Below are 16,826 nucleotides of genomic sequence, written 5' to 3'. Positions count from 1 at the left end.
TCGATTAGTTTATATTGGAATCTCTGCGTTGAAGTTGGGAGGTAACCATTCTCCATTCATTGCCGCATAAGATAGGATCTTGATAAAGTTTTCATATTTTTCAATAGAAAATTGATGAAACGTCATTGTGAACTTCATCAATCGATTTACAATACGGCGAAGATTTGTTCTAATCGGAATAGATGACGTTCAAATTGACGAAATACTTACCTCAATTGAGCCAAACTACATTCATATTCGATTTATTTATAAATTATTACATGATTCAAATTCGTGCTTATGTTTGCATTAACTTTCATCGTCTATGCATTTCAAATTGATTTATTGCGTCGAACAATTCGGAAGATAATACGATATATAGCTTGAAAAAATATAATCAATTTCTGCGCATCATTTGTTTTTTTTTTAGCATAATATTTAAATTTATTATTTTTTACATCATAAAATCAAAACGACATCGATTGTTTATTTACGGTACCACATTTGGATAGTCTTCATACGTTTGATTTTCTTTTGTAATTGAAGGATACCGTACAGAAGAGCCTCAGCAGTTGGTGGACAGCCGGGCACATAGATATCAACTGGAACGATTCGATCGCAGCCGCGTACAACTGAGTATGAGTAATGATAGTATCCACCACCATTTGCGCAACTGCCCATTGAAATGACCTGTTTTGGAGAGAAAAAAAAACAATTGAAAATTTGTTCAAGAAATGAATCAAAACAAGAGTTGGTCACAAAGGTAACGTACATAGCGTGGTTCAGGCATTTGATCGTAGACCTTTCGGAGAGCTGGTGCCATTTTGTTCGTGAGCGTTCCGGCAACAATGATAACATCAGCTTGACGAGGTGAGGCTCGGAACACAACACCATATCTGTGCATATCGTATCGTGGAGCGGCGGTGTGCATCATTTCGACGGCACAGCATGCCAAACCGAATGTCAATGGCCACACAGAACCTTTTCGTCCCCAGTTCACTAAATCATCCAAACGTGCAACACCCCATTCGGCCATCGTTGGCTGCTTGTTTCCAAACACCGAGTATCCTGGCTTCGGTGGTGGATTCTTTTCGTCAACGACTTGCATCGTTTTCTCACCGCGCACAAAATTTTTGAACGCTGTACTACATTGGATCGATGTGACAGCAGCACCATTTTGCATGAAATTCCCAAGCAATTTAGCTGCTTGCGGTGCATTCACCGCACCATTCAATGCAATTTTAAACATCTTGCTACAAAAAAAAAAAGAAGAAAAAAAACAATTTTAATTAATTTTACCGTTTCAAAGTCACTGAGTCAATTTTTTGGTTCCATCGATTCGATCATTACCTTTTTGGTTTTCCACAAGATACAAAACGTCGTATTTTCTTATTGCCGTGTTTATGTAATAATTGCGAGTCGAATGTGACATTTCGGGCTTACGATTGGGACAAATGACAAGAGATTTCGTTGCAGCAAAAGAAGAAAATCATCGCGTTTAAATTGAACGATTTCAATTTTCATTTTGATTCGGATTATTCATAATTATTTTTTCTCTCAAAATAATTTTCATTCTCTTTTCAAGCGAAAGCATTTTTCCAAATCAATCAATATGAATGCTGTCCATTGGCATTGCAATAATTTTCGAAATACGTAAACCGTTCGGGCAAATCATACATTGTTTTACAATCACCATGTGTGTGTACGTCTCTTGACTTGTCATCTACTGAACGATTCGATTGCGAATTGTCAAACTCTCTCATGTTGCGAATTGTCAAATAACAAAACGACGATAACATTATATAATTTAAGTGAATAAAAAAGAGGAAAAGGTAACATAACGCTGAGTTAAGGTGAAAAAAAAAATCGCGATGAAAATGCACAATTATTAACCAAGCAATGTTTGACGTACAATTTTAGGTAACGAAAGAAGACGAGCGTTTTAATTGGAAGCATTGAGAATGGCATCAGGACGTGAGGCAGCGAAGCGCACCTTACAACAAGTTCGTCCGGTCCTATCGGTGAACAAAGAGGAAGCCAAACGACGTGTTCTGAATCTGTATAAGGCCTGGTATCGCCAAATCCCGTTCGTAGGTCAGACTCATGCATAAGTTTTTCATTCTCATCTCGAACAATTCATCCCAATTGACACATTTTACGCCATTGTGAACAGTTTGGGCTGAATATCAGTCAATCGCCATCACAGTGGCCAATGAATAACGTACACACTTTGTTATTTTGATTCAATTCCATATGAAATGGCTGTAAATTTAGTGACTTTGATACATACAACACTCAATTAAATTTTACTCCCAATATTTTTTTCCCTTGAGTGGGTAGCAGAAAGTTGTTGTTTTGTTTATTCAATAACCAATTCATTGTTTGTAAACTTATGACGACGAATTATACAAAATGCTTAATTCAAAGCATTGATAAACGGAACAAAGTAGAATAAAAAAGATATGAAAAGAGAAAGCACAAAAAAGACAAAAGTCGAAAGAAAAACAGTGACTTGAATTGATAATTGCTCTGGAAAAAAAAGAAAAGTATCTAGAAGAGCTACTGTTTCAATTAAAAGCTGTTTGTTTTTGACCACCTCAATTTTTTCCCAATTCATATTCACAAGATTTTTTTTTGTATATCCTTCAATCAATTTTACAGTGGACACAAACAACATCCCAAAATCAGTGGATCAATGCAGAGCCAAATTACGCGAAGAATTCTTGAAGCATAAGGATTTAGAAGATATTAGAATCGTAGATATGTTAGTAATTAAAGGCAAAATGGAACTACAGGAGACTATAGAAAAATGGAAGCAGCCGACTCACTTAATGCGATTTTGGAAGGACACCATTGAGCCAAAACCAGCCGATTTCCTGTCCAAATTCATTTCGGGCAAGAATTAAAACCCCTTGCCTACACCTACATTATCTTATCTGCGCGTGAAATCTTTGCCAATTCCACGAATAGTGGAATTGGATGAACTGCTTGGGCAGAGAAGCAGTTGTAAAATTGGAATGAAATAAAGAAACAAAAGAAAAGAAATATTTTAAAGCCATCAATTTGTCAGTACACCATCAATGTTGTAGAATCGCTTGAGAAAATGGAATAAACATATAGAGACATTCATGTAACGCAATTTAGTCATTTTTAGCGTTAAAAGATGTAACGTTCTTAGGCTTTTTTTTTCGTCAAAATCGACTGAAATTTCAGTGTAAAACCAACTGTATGAATATTCGGAACGAGAGAAATGGTAGATTTTAAATCAAAGAGAAAAGAATTCTATGTCAATTAATGGTGTTCACACAATCGATATTTACACTTCCCGAAGCTAAAAAAATAGCATTAGCGTATGCAATAAAATTCTATGATTTAAATTGTTCATGTATTGATCCAAAGAGAATGAATTGAATGGTAAGAGTATATTTTCAAATTCATTTCTTCTGATTTTAAACGATTACGTTTTAAATTGTCCAGGTATGGCAGGCAAATATAATGTCGTGCATATTTCCGCTAGAAGTGTTGGTTCAATTATGTGCATGGTTTTCAAAAAAAAGACAGCTTCCAATGAAATATTTTAACGCAATGCATATCATTCAAAATGTAACAAATGACGGACGGTTCACATTGTGCTAGCTCCACTCTATACAGACCGTACAAAGGAAGGAATGAGAGAACCGCATACAAAAAGAACATTCAAGTAACATAGCTATGTGTACTGTTGCTCTCGTGTATTCTCTCTCAATGCTTCTCCGCTTCGTTCGTTTCATTCTTGTGTGTGTGTGCTGGAGTAAGAATATTTTCATAACAAATCGAAGTGCGACTGTGGCGATCGAATCCTTTAGAATCGAATTGACAACTCTCACTGTTGCTGCGTGAAGAACAATGCGGTTTTTGGTGTTCCAAATTTCATAACGATGCGAAATATCTAATTTGAGTCGAATTCAAACGAGATTTTGAGTGTTCGTCAACACATTTTTCTGGATTGTGATGTTGTATTAGTTTTGCATTTGATTCGGTTGTGGTTTTTGACTAACAGGACATTTGCACATTGCATTGCATGGTCAGTTTGGTGTTAGAATTCGTTGAGGCAAGTTGATTGTTATATTGATTATTTCTTCAAAACAAACTGTTGATTTAGTCAGTGTTTGATCGGAAGTGCAATAATTCTAATCAATTTGTTCACCATTTTATTTTTCATTTTCATTAGATCAAATTTGGTGAGAATGAAAAGAAAGCGGGCCCAAAACGGGCGACCGAGATCGGTCAAACTGTCGTTGAATTCGGTTCTTCGGGATCAATATCGCGCGAATTTTGTGGCACAAGTCAACAATTGGTGCCACACAGCCACCGTCATCACCTTTTTGGCGTCATTGTTGTTTCTCTTCGGGAACAACCGAGCATTCGACGACGATAACCACGACTTTTTCAGAGGCAATTGATCGAAGAATGTTTTAATTCGATTTTGAATGAGAACCGACACATCGGGCACACCGAAAATTTCTTCTGTCATTAGACTCGTCTGTCAAAAGGCGTCTTACCATTCATTGTAACTAATGCAGCGAGTGTAGCACCAAGGAAAAAAATATTTCTAGCACATTAATTATAAACAATGGATTCGTCAAATTCGACTGATCAAGGTTTCGCGGGATCTTCTTCATATTCGGGCACACCAGCAAAGAGGCCTCGGAATGAGTCACCGCCACCCGGCATCGGAAGATCAACGTTTGATTTGCATTACAAAAACGGTGATCTTTTCGCGACAATTGGGTTGGCAGCTGTGAAAGCAACTCTATCGTAAGTTGCATGAAAAATCAATTCCATTTTAGTTATTTAATATATTCGATATCTATTAGGTCCGAAATTGAGCGAAATGTCAACAAATTGAACCGTTTCTTAATTGCTGTAAATTTGGCGACAGAAGTGTTGGAGAAAATTCGGTAAAATTCGTATAGCTTTATTTTGAAAAAACAAAATGTCAATTTTTCATTTTGAATTTATTTTCAGTGGTTTGATTAAGGAAATGGAAAGAGCAGATGATGGGTCGGTTGGTACGGAAACGTATGAAAGTCCAACGCAACTTCAAAATGCTAAGTTTCCACCAAGCAAGCAAAGCAAGAAAAGCAAGCACACACGGACATCGTCTAGCGCAATTTTCATAGCAGCTTTTCTCAGGAGCATTGGCCAATTCTTGGGTGTTGCAATGAACGAAATCACGTATGTCATACAAAATCATTCAATTCAATTCAATTGTCTCAAAATCATTTATTTATTTCAGTGTTTGTGCAAAGGCACGTCCAGCCGAATCAGTTGATCCAGCAAAAAAGGAGAGATTGAAGCGTTTGTCAAGTCACACCGAAGTTTATTTGGATAATGCAATGTTTAAACGGTATGTTTTGTCATCAGTCGTCTCTCAATAAGTTCATTATTACAATTTTTTTGTTTTCATTTTCCAGTCAAAGGATTGAGAAGGCAATAGCACAAATCGACCCAAATTACAAACCAAAACCAAATTTAGTGCAATCGGACACCGAAAACGCGATTATCAAAATGGTGCGTGAAAAGCCAAGCACTTTGGAGCCTATTATAATTGCTCTCAAAGCGAACGGATACCTACCAGAAAACTAAAAACCATGATAAGACTTTTGAATTCCAATTTTAATGCCAGTTAATGCGAAATGATTGAGTTTTAACGAGGCTGGACTTTATTCTTGTACCATTTTAGTTTTTTGCGTCTGGCTCCAACATTAAACACTCAAGTTTGTAAAGTATTAAAATAGATAAGCATAAGCTGCATTGCCGAATAATATCGCATGCAAATCTTACGAAAAAAAAGTACAAATTGAATTTGAATTAACTGATTAGATTTAATTAAAACTTCAAACGTTTCATGCTGTGATGCTATAAAATCAAAAATAAAAGCAAGGTCAACTAGTGTCATTGTTTAAGCTATAAATCGGTAATAAACAAACATCGGTTTTCCATGATACAAAGTGCTACTCGTTTTTTTCTTCTGTTTTTCATGGTACAGACTGTGGACATTGATTGAAGAAATTGTTAACGTTCAATTAAACTTTTGCCTCGTATTGGCGTACATCATTGGGTATAACGATTCTTAGTAATAGTCAAATGGAAGCCAAATCAAAATCACACAAAGACAACACTTTGTCAGGCATATTACGAGTTGTGTGTGGATATTTTTTTCCGTCGTCGTCGTCGTAGTCGTCGGTTTGTTGCTGTATGTCTTTCGGTATTTTTACGTTCTACAAAATTATTGCGCATGAGTTTGCTACAACATGGGATTGGTTCCCATTCTTTTATTTTATTGTATTGTGGTTGCTTTTCATTTTGGTCGGTGTATGTTTTTTCTTCGCAATGCATTGAGTCCCTATGCACACATTTTTCGTGTTTAGCAGAGGGAGGGAAAGAGAGATCGAGTGATTCGTGCTGCATACATAGCAGCACATGGATGTGATGTCTCCACAATGCTACTGACGCAAAGCATCGAACGAATTCACGAACAAATGCAAAATATGCAATGGGCTTTGATCGCAAAATGCGCTCACACTGACAAACGGCCTTTCGCGAACACACTCTCATTCAGCCAGATAATGCATTTGTGATTGTGTATTTCGCCCTCGTACATTCACTACCATCGGTTCACTACCACACATGACATCATACACAAGAACGGCGCGTACGAGCGCCTTGGCACAACAATAATGTAGCCCGCGTGCGAGAGACCAACCAACCGACCGACCAGCGCAGCAACAAAACAAAGCTTACAACAAAATTTCAAAATATATTCGCATCGAAAGTTTTTCCATTCATTTTCGTCATTCGCGATTCCGTTTTTATTTACAATTTTCGCTTATCTTATCAATTTGACGGGGGCATAAAAATAGTCATGACAGAAACATTCTCAGATTGTGATGAGTCTGGACCAATATGCGAAATGCATTTATCGCTTGGAAAATTTGCGTTTCAACAATGCGCGCATAGCAACGCGATTCAGGGCGATTTTTCGCTGCAAGAGTCTCTCTCTCTCTCACTCACATACATACACGGGCCGAGCGAAAAAAAAGAAAACCATTCGTTGCGTTCATTTTTGTGGCACTGGTACTGTTGTTATTGCTGCTGCTGTTTGCATGGTTTTGGTTTCACAGGTTCATGACAAACATAGTGCGGTAGCAAGCAACAAATATTTTTTTTTTCTTCTGATTTCAAAATGCAAACACGCATACACACACGTGTGCATTCGAGTGTGTGTGTGAGTGAGTGTAGACGGGTGTAAAAAAAAAGTCGCGAAGCACACGCATAATAATGTTGTTGTCATAGTTGCCACCACATGAGGCTCATATCGCTATCTGAATCTATTTTTCACAGGAAAGACCAGAATTTTTATATATAAAAATACACTTATAGCTACACGGTGATGTCAATAGTGTCGAAAAAGAAGAGGAGGACACACAGAAAAGAATATCATCGTGCTTATACACATATATCGAAACGAGTCTCGGTTCGGCGAATCGTTGTGAGTCAGCCAGCACCGTGTGTGTATGAGTGTGATATCTTTTTTTTTTCTCTCGTTCGATTCAAACAGCGGCAACAGTACACACAACAATTGCATCACACACAGAGAGCGCCCCGAAAACGCTCACACAACCTTATACAGTTTCGATAAAAACGGACTCACTATGCACTAGACATAGGCTACCCATGTCAAATGTGAAAAATGCCAAGAAACCCCATCCGAATGGCTTGACGCCGTACACTTGATCTGGCCGTTGTTGTTGTTGATGATTTTTTTTTTCATATCACAGCTCTCCGGATTTGAATTGAGTAACAGCGAATATTGTGTATAAACGTACTTTTTTTTTGGTTCGCTTCGAGGAATCGTGATTTAGGAGCTCAACGGATGCCGTTGACATGGGTAGCCTAGTACCTAAATGAGTCAACGGTATGGTACCCAACGTGTATGATAACAAAACATTAAAATGGTGTTTGTGCGCTTGCATGGGAGACGAAACGACAAGTATTCGCACGCATACACACACATACATGCACACATATACGGTTGTGTTTCGCGCGCGCGACAGACCAACAGAAACACACACGCACCGACCGAAAATATACAAACATGTTATAGGCTTAGCGTTGAAGCAAAATCGGAGAGAAAAAAAAACGCGCTGCCAAAAGAAAAAAAAAAAAGAAAAAAAGAACAACGAAAAACCGAAGGTATACACGATAGGATGGATGGAATGGAATTCTTTTTTGAAATTAGATTTTCGATGCATGGAAAATAGGTTCGATTTTAATATTTTCACATTGATTCTATTTGAAATTGTTGTGTGGAAAAGCATTTCGAGACACTGTCCATTTTTTCCGTCCAGCAACATGCTGAATTTTCAATTTGCACCATCGTCGAGCAACAAAATCGAAGATGATTTCGTTGCCTCCTATCGAGGCGCACACAAACCGAAGCAAAACGAACGCAAGATTTAACATCGACCGAGACGAAACAGCATATAGAGGCAGAAACCAAGAGTGAGCTCGGCGCTGAGTCGCATACACGATCACGACCCGTTTTACCCATCGTCAGTATGCGTACACGCCACACAGCGCGAGTATGTGTGTATTGCCTGTGCATATAAATATAGTCGATGAGCGGTATTCGGTGTATTAGTGTAAATATCATCTAAGCAAAACACTGTAGCGAGAAAAAAAAAACCAAGTGTTTTTTTTTTGTACAGACTTCAGTATTTTTTAGTGAAATACACAATATATGTAGAGGCTAGAGAGAACGAACATCGAACATGAGAGTAAGAAGAAAAAAAATTTAAAACTACACACGACACACACACGGAATAACGAATATATAAAAAAAAATATAATAAAATAAGAAGAAAAAAAAAATAATCGAATTCAACCAATAATCTTTAATACCATTTTATCCGCTTACCACGAACTACAAAGAAAACAAAAGAAAAAAAAAGAATTTAATTAACAAAATAAAAAGAAATCAAATATATATTTATTTTTATATTTTCCGTAGATTTTTACGCTAAATACTTAAACTGAAAGAAGGAATAAAAATCTAAAAGAGAAAATTATGAAGTTGATTTCGTTGATTTGATGTTTGGTTCTGAAACTGAAATTTGTGTTTGTGTTTTTTTTTTTCTCTCGCAAAGAAAAAAATGTGAATAAAATTCGGTTTTGTGCAAAAGTGAAGTGAAAATGAACGAGTGCGATGGTGAAACGAATCGTGCTTATTTAAAGCCGAAGGAATCGGCATAGCCCCCAAAAAAATCGAATGCAAAAGGATACAAGTCGGTTCAAGTGATTCCGTGCAGCAGCAAAAAAAAAACGACACAGAACGTTTTGTCAACATTATTTCGTCGAAAGTTTCACACTATACACGGAATTGATGAGCAGCAAGGAATCTTTTTTATGCAGTAAATTTAAAACGGCGAAAGTAACAACATTAACAAACGAAACGAAACAGAGAGAAAAAAGATTTCAAGCATAACAATTACAAGTGCATCTGCACCTAATGCGGTGGAATCAGCCGAAAGAACTACATAATGGACAAAATTCTGTGTTAAATATAAACAGTGACCAGGTAAAAATCGTCCAACAATAATTAATTACGACCAACCGAAAAAAAAGCGAAGATAAAAAGACCCAACAACATTGTGCATGTGCATATTTTTTTGTGTGTGTCGTTATTGTTGTTATTATTGTTGTAGTGTGTGTGATTCAAAATAGTGTTCGATTGTGTGGATTTCATATAAAACTCGTTATCGGATAACAAAACAGCGAGAGACAAATAAAAAAAAAACAGAACGATTCCAAAGGATACGAGATACATTGTTAACATACACGGTAAATAGCAACAAATTATCAATTATCCCACACTGTATATGCAATTGAGTGGAGCGAGTAATGTTTCAAAAGGAACACATACACATAAAATTATGCGGAAATTTTGAGTTTTTGGGCAAGTGTGCCTATTCTTTAGAATGAATCGCGTGCTTATGGTCGCCAAAACAATGCGACTGCTTCAGTTGGACAATAATTGTGTATAATGCGTTCATCATTTAATTGTAGGATTCACCATGCTTTTCCGTAAAAGTCAGCGCCAGAACGACTGAGTTTCAAAATCATTGACTCGCCTCGACAGGATCTGTTTGGTGGTCCGCAAAGTGGTGCCATTTCACATTTGGCGACTTTTCTTAGCAATTCTTTTTCGCTGTCACGGCTTTGTGTGTCAAAAAATTTCATTATTTTATTCCTTTTTTGCAACACTACCATCACAACCACCAAAAAAAAGGAATTCGTTTGGTAAAAATATTATGGTGTTTATGTGCTTGTTCACTCTCTTTCTCTCTATCTCACACACACTCTCCGTAGCTTTTTCTTCTCGATATCGATGTATTTCGCGCGCGTCGTGTGTTCTTACCAAAATCACACATACACATACCCACACACACTATCACATTATGCCCAAAAAAAGGGAATGGCGAAATTCTCTATTTTTTGACATTTTATATTGTTATAGGATTATTCGGACTCATTTTCTGTATTCAGTGTTCCACACACTAGCTAGCGGGTGATTCGGAATGCAAATGGTCGTCAGAGAAAATATCATTTCCGAATGGTCGGTCGGCTCGGACAATTGCAATTTTGCAAATAGCGAGTAGAATTTTAATTTTCATTTTTGCCCAGTGAATTGCTCAATTTTCGCGTTTAAACCCCGATACAGAAAGAAAAATTAGGAACAACGACAACAATAACAACATAATGTACAGAGAAAAAAAAACGGCAATAGAAAAAGAAGAGGAAAAGCGATTAAGTGCGTTTGTGCGCGCACGGAACTATTATACATAAAAATTTACACATATACACCACAGGCCATAAGTTTGGATACCCCTATGAAACGTTTGATTCTACGTTTTTTGAACATTTTCACTTGAAATTTAGTATTGGATATGAAAATATATCGAAATTCTGACCGAATGGAAGTTTTGGAAGATAACATTTGGCCGGCCTATGGCCATCTTTTGGCCTTTGAGCTGTGGGAGCCAAAATCAAAGTCTTAAACGGGCCATCGGATTAAAAAGTTATATACGCCATTGGAAAGGTCTTGAAAAGTCGATGTGATTTTTGGTATTAAACATCAAAATCGGCCGGCGTTTGGCCAAAATATGGCCGTTTGTAATTTTTGGCCGAAATCTTCAATCAGCCATATCTTGGCCAAAAGCTGGCCGATTTTGATGTTTAATACCAAAAATGATACGTACTCTCCGAGACCTTTCCAACGACGTATAGCATGTTGAAATTGGACAAGCGGTTTGAAATTTTAAAATTTTGGGCCAAATTCATTCATAGGGGTATCCAAACTTATGGCCTGTGGTGTAGTGCTACAAGCTTATAGTATACATTTATTTTTACATCGCCTTTGCACTTCTTCTTCTTTTTCCTTTTTATTTTTCTTATTTTTTTCGGTGTGTTCATGTTCTTTTTCTCAGCTTCAGCAGCAGCAGCAGCGTTTCGGTTTTTTTTTTTGTCGTTTCTCTGTGTTTTGTTAGCTGGCCGGACAGGCTGATATTGTTGTTATTGTTGTTGTTGTTGGTGTTGATTCGCGTTTTTCTCGTCCGCTCGCAGTATAGCCCTCTGAATACAATGTATATTGTATATATGCGATTGGGACTTCTTCACGAAAAAAAAAAAAAATAATAATAATAATATAAACACACGACGAAGTATATAAAAATGCAGACACACAGACATACACAGCAAATCGGGCAGACAGTATGAACGCTATACCGTGCGCTCACACCAGAAAGAAACATCCAACCAAATCGTACACACACACACTTGGTTCTTGCTCTCTCATTCTTCACGTATATTTTTTTTCCGCTGGTCGTTCGCTCGTTCATTCGTACGGATCGCGTGGTGTCGTCGGTGGTGGTGTTACTATGTATTAATTGCTTTGGTTATATTTTTATGTTGTTTTCGGCACCCATTTGTTGTGCGATTTAATTTACCTAAACTAACCACTGCAAAATTTCGAGACACAATCAAAAACACAATAGACAAAGGGAAGGAAAAAGCTAGGGAAAAAGAAGAAGAAGAAGAAGAAGCAGCAGAAAACTATCAAGCAAGTCCACCAAAAATTCAAGACCAAACCGAAATGGGGATCACATCCGAGTTCATATCATTTGGCTGCGAATCATATTCGAGAATTTTTCAGAAAGGAAACGATACTAAACAATGCTCTCATTTCATGTGCTTTCTAGTCTATATGTATGTATATTTTTGATGGTAGTCTTAAACAACAAATACTTGCTGCTGCTGATGCTGCTGCTTCTCGCTTCATTTCTATTTACTTTTGTCGTATATATTTTTCTTATTCCGTTCGCTTGTTTTGTTCTAGAGTTGCGTTTTCTCTCTCTCTCTCTCTCTCTCTCTCTCTCTCTCTCTCTCTCTCTCTCTCTCGATGTATTACTTCTTTGTTCCTTCGTCGCTTTTTTTTCTGTGTGTCTTTCTCGGTTCTCGCGGTGTTAACTGTTGTGTGAGAAACAACGAGATTGCCGAAATACGGACTTGCTCACACATAACATTGCGTTCTAACAATGATTCATTTACTCGTTTTGATACCTTCGAAATGAAAAAAAAAAAATGTTCACATGCAAATGTTCGCCTCTTTATACATCTCACAGCCAACGTCAAAACACCACAACCAGCAATACGATAAGGCGAGAGGGAGAGTAAGAGAGAATGAGGAGAGAGAGAGAGAAAGAGAGAAGGAAGAGAGAGTGAGTGAAAGAGAATGAGAGAGAGAGAGAGAGAGAGAGAGAGAGAGAGAGAAACCGACAAGAGATTTCTTATATATATAATCTAATTACGAATAATAATTCGTCGTCGGTGTGTATTTATCGTCATTATTTCGTTTTAAAAATAGCACAAACACGATAGTCACATGCGATTGTATGCAATCACAATCATTTGGTTTGTGTATGCGTGCGCGAGCGTATGTGTGTCTGTGTTTCTCTCACTCTTGGCGAGTGCGGTCGGACACGATCTGGCCGAAATTCCGAAATCGTTGCTTTGTCGTTGTCGTCGTCGTCGTCGTCGTCGTCGACGTCGTTTTCGTAGTTTTCCTTGATGTGTACAGTGGAAAATTGATGAAAATTTGCCGTCATTTTACATGCTATACGTCTCTGTCGCTTGAGACGATATTCTTTCGTGATGATCGTTACCATCAATAATTCATGGTCCACGTTGTTCACACATCTGACACATGACGATTTGTCTGGGGACGAAGCTCCATTTTATTATCTAATTTTTTCCAGGACAACGTACATTTCTCTCACTTTCATTTAACTATCTATATGTCGATTGAACCTTTAACCGCAGCAGGAATTATATTGTATATATTTTCCGATAGTCTTCTTCTGGCTCTATCAAATGCCCGACACGCTGCTATTCTGATTGGTTTTTTCTTTGTTGTTGCTCATAGTAAACTTAAGAGCAATAATTTCATCGAGATTCATGCCTTTGTTAAATTGTTTACCCAAAAATTTGCTCATCATCAAGTCGGATGATAGGAATGGCATGCTGCCGACTGTGACCATTAACCTAAAAGAAATATATACCAAATGCATGTGCGTACGCAAAGTGCTAAAAATAAATAAGCGATTTTTTGTTTCTTCTTCTTCTCCTTCTATCAAATCACAGCAAGAAATTGTGGTCACATGCCGGTGTTGTGTGTCAATAACAATGCGTATGTTGGGCGTTTTAATACTGATTTTAAAACCTGTCCGAACATTCGAGTGAATACGACCAAATTCGATCGATCGCATGCAAATGGATTAAACATTCTATCAATCTATCGATGATGCAGTTTTTTTTTTGTCCATTGCTTTTTTGTATGAAAAACCGAGTCGCTGCATCAGTTAATGTTTGTTTCTTCGACAAATTCGGTTCTTCGACAAATTCGGGCTTAAAATCACAGATACTTCCAATGGATGGGTCATCCAATTTAGATTGCATTTGGGTTTAGCCAACAAAATATTAAATATTACGATGGCGTCACATTTTTTGGTCAATTCGTACGATTCGATTCGGGATGCATTGGCAAACAGAAGAAAAAGAAGGACAAAAAACGAGCATCAAATGTGTAACATAAAATAAATTGTTGGGAAAACGGTCATGGGCCGAATTAGAAACGGAATATGGCAAGAAAAAAAAACATTCAAAATGATAACAATAGAGCAGCAGTCAGCAAATAACAACAATAAAGCAACAAAGTCTCTCTCGCTCAGAGAGTCTGAGTCTGAGTGTGAGAGCGTGGGGCCGAGGCAGTGAATGAAGAATGAGTGAGTGAGTGAGTGCAAGCAACAAGATGAAAATCGAATTGTTGAATGCTGTGCAAGCAGCAAACTAATCGCTCATTCGCTTGTGCTACATTCATCGCTCTTATTTTCTGTTACATCCTTCGTTGTGTGCCAATGCACAGCAAGAGTTCGACTGTGCAGAGAATGAGCAACGGGTGGGGGGGGGGCGCCTCGTGCATAAGCAACGGCACAACTTCGAGAGCGAGAGAAGTAGCAATACGACACGACACACACACACGAGAGAGAGAAGCAACAACAACAAAAAAATAACGACAATGACAGCGACAGCGACAGCGACAGCGACACAACCAGAAAAATTTGACTAAAATTTTATACATTTTAAATGTATAGAATATATATAATAAAATATATAGAATAAAATTGGAAAATAAAGTCCATAGTGGTTTGTTTGTATATGATGGGCTGGTGTATTTGTGTGTACAGAAATTATCGTTGAGTGTGCCGTACTAAGCAAAGCGTTCCGTTCAGAATAATATCGAAATATACCAAATCGCATGTGCAACCGAAAAGCACATAATGTCATAAGCACAAAATGCTAGCAGGCAACCGTTGTCGCCTTCGCCGCCGCCGCCGCCGTCTCCGTCATCATCGTCGTCGTTTTCGTTGCTGTTGCTGTTTCTGTTGCCGCCGCTGCCCGCTGCGTATCTATTGCACATATTTATACATGGAATGCACATCGATTTTATATACGTGCTGACTCTCGTCTATATACACAGGCACACATAGGCACACACTGGCACTGAAACTGGCAATGGCACTGTGCGTTGCGACTGAATGCCCCGAAGTTTTTGCACACACGCGTTTCCTCGCCATTCGACTGATTCAACCAAATAATAGAAAGAGAGAGAGAGAGAGAGAGAGAGAGAGAGAGAGAGAGAGAGAGTGAGTGAGAGGGAGAAAAGTTCAAACCCAAAGCCCTAACTCGCTTGTGCGCCGCTCATTTTCAATAAATAATAATTATTATGGATTATTGCTATTTATTTCAATGCATCCAAAATAATATGTAATTGTGCGTTTATATCCGGTCGCATGAAGTACATGCAATCCCCCACACATATGTACATACACAAATATACATTCACTCGCTCACTCTCTGTGTCTCTGTTCGTCTCTATCTCTCTCTTCTTCATTATTGTTTCAACTCCTGTTTCGATTTAGTAAAGAACAATGAAGATTAATCGGCCTTTCTGTGATGGAAATTAATTTCACTGTTCTTCTTACTTTAAAACCATTTCCTGTGTCAAAGGGCATTTAATCTGAAAAGCTCCTTTCGACTTTTGCCGACGCCGCTGTCGCTGCCGTTACAGCCATCACCGATCCAATTCATTGAACGAATAACGAATGCCGAGGGAGACTACGACAACGATTGCATACACTAAAAGTTCAAGGGAAATTTGCCCATTAGTTGAAAGACACAGAGAAAGAGAGAGAGAGAGAGAGAGCTGGAGAGAAGTATGTGTGCAATTGGTGATTTAGCAAACGCAATCGGCATTGCCTTCAGTGATCCTTTTTATGCTCGAGGTACAAAAACAGCAAAAGCTATAAATGTTAAAGTACATGTGTCATCATCGTCTTTATCGTTGCTGCTGTTGCTGCAAACGGCTGTTGGAAATAAATTCAATGCTCTTGCTCTCAAGTTCAGGTTCACCTAGTTTTTTTTCTCTCTCTCTCTCTCTCTGTCTCTTTCCTTATTTCTGCGCAAAATGTTTTCACATGGAATTTCATCGTCCCGACGAAAATTAATTTATTGTTAGAAAGTTGGCAAAAGTTTTCCACCCAAATAACCTACTAAAATACTACAAATTTGCAATGTTCACGACAATATGAGGTTGCGCCGGTGTGTGAGTGTGTGTGTGCTATTGCATCTGCATGTTTCGGAATCGTATTCGTTGCTGTATTACATGCACATTATACAATATTACACCAACTTTGGTTGGGCACTACACACATTTTGTGCATACCACGGATGATGACAACAACTACAACGATTAAGTTGATGATGATGATGATGATGACGGCCACAATCTACGATCAACGAAAAATCTACGCAATTGCCTCTCATGTTCAATGTCATTTCATTATGCCCTTATTTACACGCTTCATCGTTTTTCCGCCTTTAGTTGCCGCTGCTTTTTTTTCTCTCTCTCTCTCTCTCTCTCTCTTCGTTTGGCTGCCACATAAAATGTGCACACAATTTGTGAAAAATAAAACATTGTTACCACCAATAATCAAATTATGGTTGATGTGTAATTTTAATTATTACATTAATCACCGTTTTTTTATTCTCTCCATTCGACACACTCTCTCTCTCTCTCTCTCTCTCTCTCTCTCTCTCTCTCTCTCTCTCTCTCTCTCTCTCTCTCTCTCTCTCTCTCTCTCTCTCTCTCTCTCTCTCTCTCTCTCTCTCTCTCTCTCTCTCTCTAT

General features: G+C 38.0%; 4 protein-coding genes across 10 annotated transcripts in view; 3 read left to right on the top strand and 1 right to left on the bottom strand.

Annotated features, from left to right (window-relative positions):
* Positions 1-270: 270 nt before the first annotated feature.
* Positions 271-1,460, bottom strand: LOC129576361 (NADH-quinone oxidoreductase subunit B 2-like). Its single transcript, XM_055461320.1, has 3 exons — positions 1,330-1,460; positions 752-1,232; positions 271-669 (listed from the first exon to the last, which is right to left on the bottom strand). The coding sequence occupies exons 2-3, from the start codon at positions 1,226-1,228 to the stop codon at positions 466-468; spliced, it is 681 nt and encodes a 226-aa protein (XP_055317295.1). The 5' UTR covers positions 1,229-1,232; positions 1,330-1,460; the 3' UTR covers positions 271-465.
* Positions 1,461-1,658: 198 nt separating this feature from the next.
* LOC129576362 (NADH dehydrogenase [ubiquinone] 1 alpha subcomplex subunit 6) lies at positions 1,659-3,113 on the top strand. Of its 2 annotated transcripts, none has more exons than XM_055461322.1 (3): positions 1,659-1,811; positions 1,900-2,073; positions 2,641-3,113. In XM_055461322.1, the coding sequence occupies exons 2-3, from the start codon at positions 1,941-1,943 to the stop codon at positions 2,883-2,885; spliced, it is 378 nt and encodes a 125-aa protein (XP_055317297.1). In that variant the 5' UTR covers positions 1,659-1,811; positions 1,900-1,940; the 3' UTR covers positions 2,886-3,113. The 2 variants fall into 2 exon arrangements, with proteins under 2 accessions (XP_055317297.1, XP_055317296.1); XM_055461321.1 differs by having other exon boundaries at positions 1,679-1,832.
* Positions 3,114-4,206: 1,093 nt separating this feature from the next.
* On the top strand, positions 4,207-7,929 carry LOC129576360 (uncharacterized). 2 transcript variants are annotated; one of them, XM_055461317.1, is made up of 5 exons: positions 4,215-4,776; positions 4,836-4,919; positions 4,987-5,196; positions 5,258-5,368; positions 5,436-7,929. In XM_055461317.1, the coding sequence occupies exons 1-5, from the start codon at positions 4,592-4,594 to the stop codon at positions 5,605-5,607; spliced, it is 762 nt and encodes a 253-aa protein (XP_055317292.1). In that variant the 5' UTR covers positions 4,215-4,591; the 3' UTR covers positions 5,608-7,929. The 2 variants fall into 2 exon arrangements, with proteins under 2 accessions (XP_055317293.1, XP_055317292.1); XM_055461318.1 differs by lacking the exon at positions 4,836-4,919 and having other exon boundaries at positions 4,207-4,776.
* Positions 7,930-8,574: 645 nt separating this feature from the next.
* The window catches only part of LOC129576358 (putative mediator of RNA polymerase II transcription subunit 26), a 26,005-nt gene continuing 17,753 nt past the window's right edge, over positions 8,575-16,826 (top strand). For 4 of the 5 annotated variants that reach the window (XM_055461315.1, XM_055461313.1, XM_055461314.1 and 1 more), the window contains exon 1: positions 8,575-9,864. The gene's annotated coding sequence lies outside the window, so the exon portion shown is untranslated. The remainder of the gene's footprint in view (positions 9,865-16,826) is intronic. The other variant, XM_055461312.1, reaches the window with a different exon arrangement.

The sequence above is a fragment of the Sitodiplosis mosellana genome, unplaced genomic scaffold (assembly GCF_009176505.1).
Source record: "Sitodiplosis mosellana isolate CC-2019 unplaced genomic scaffold, AAFC_SMos_1.0 Smas_scaffold_6181, whole genome shotgun sequence".
Classification (NCBI taxonomy): Eukaryota; Metazoa; Arthropoda; class Insecta; order Diptera; family Cecidomyiidae; genus Sitodiplosis; species Sitodiplosis mosellana.
This window is presented reverse-complemented; position numbering and strand designations above follow the sequence as displayed.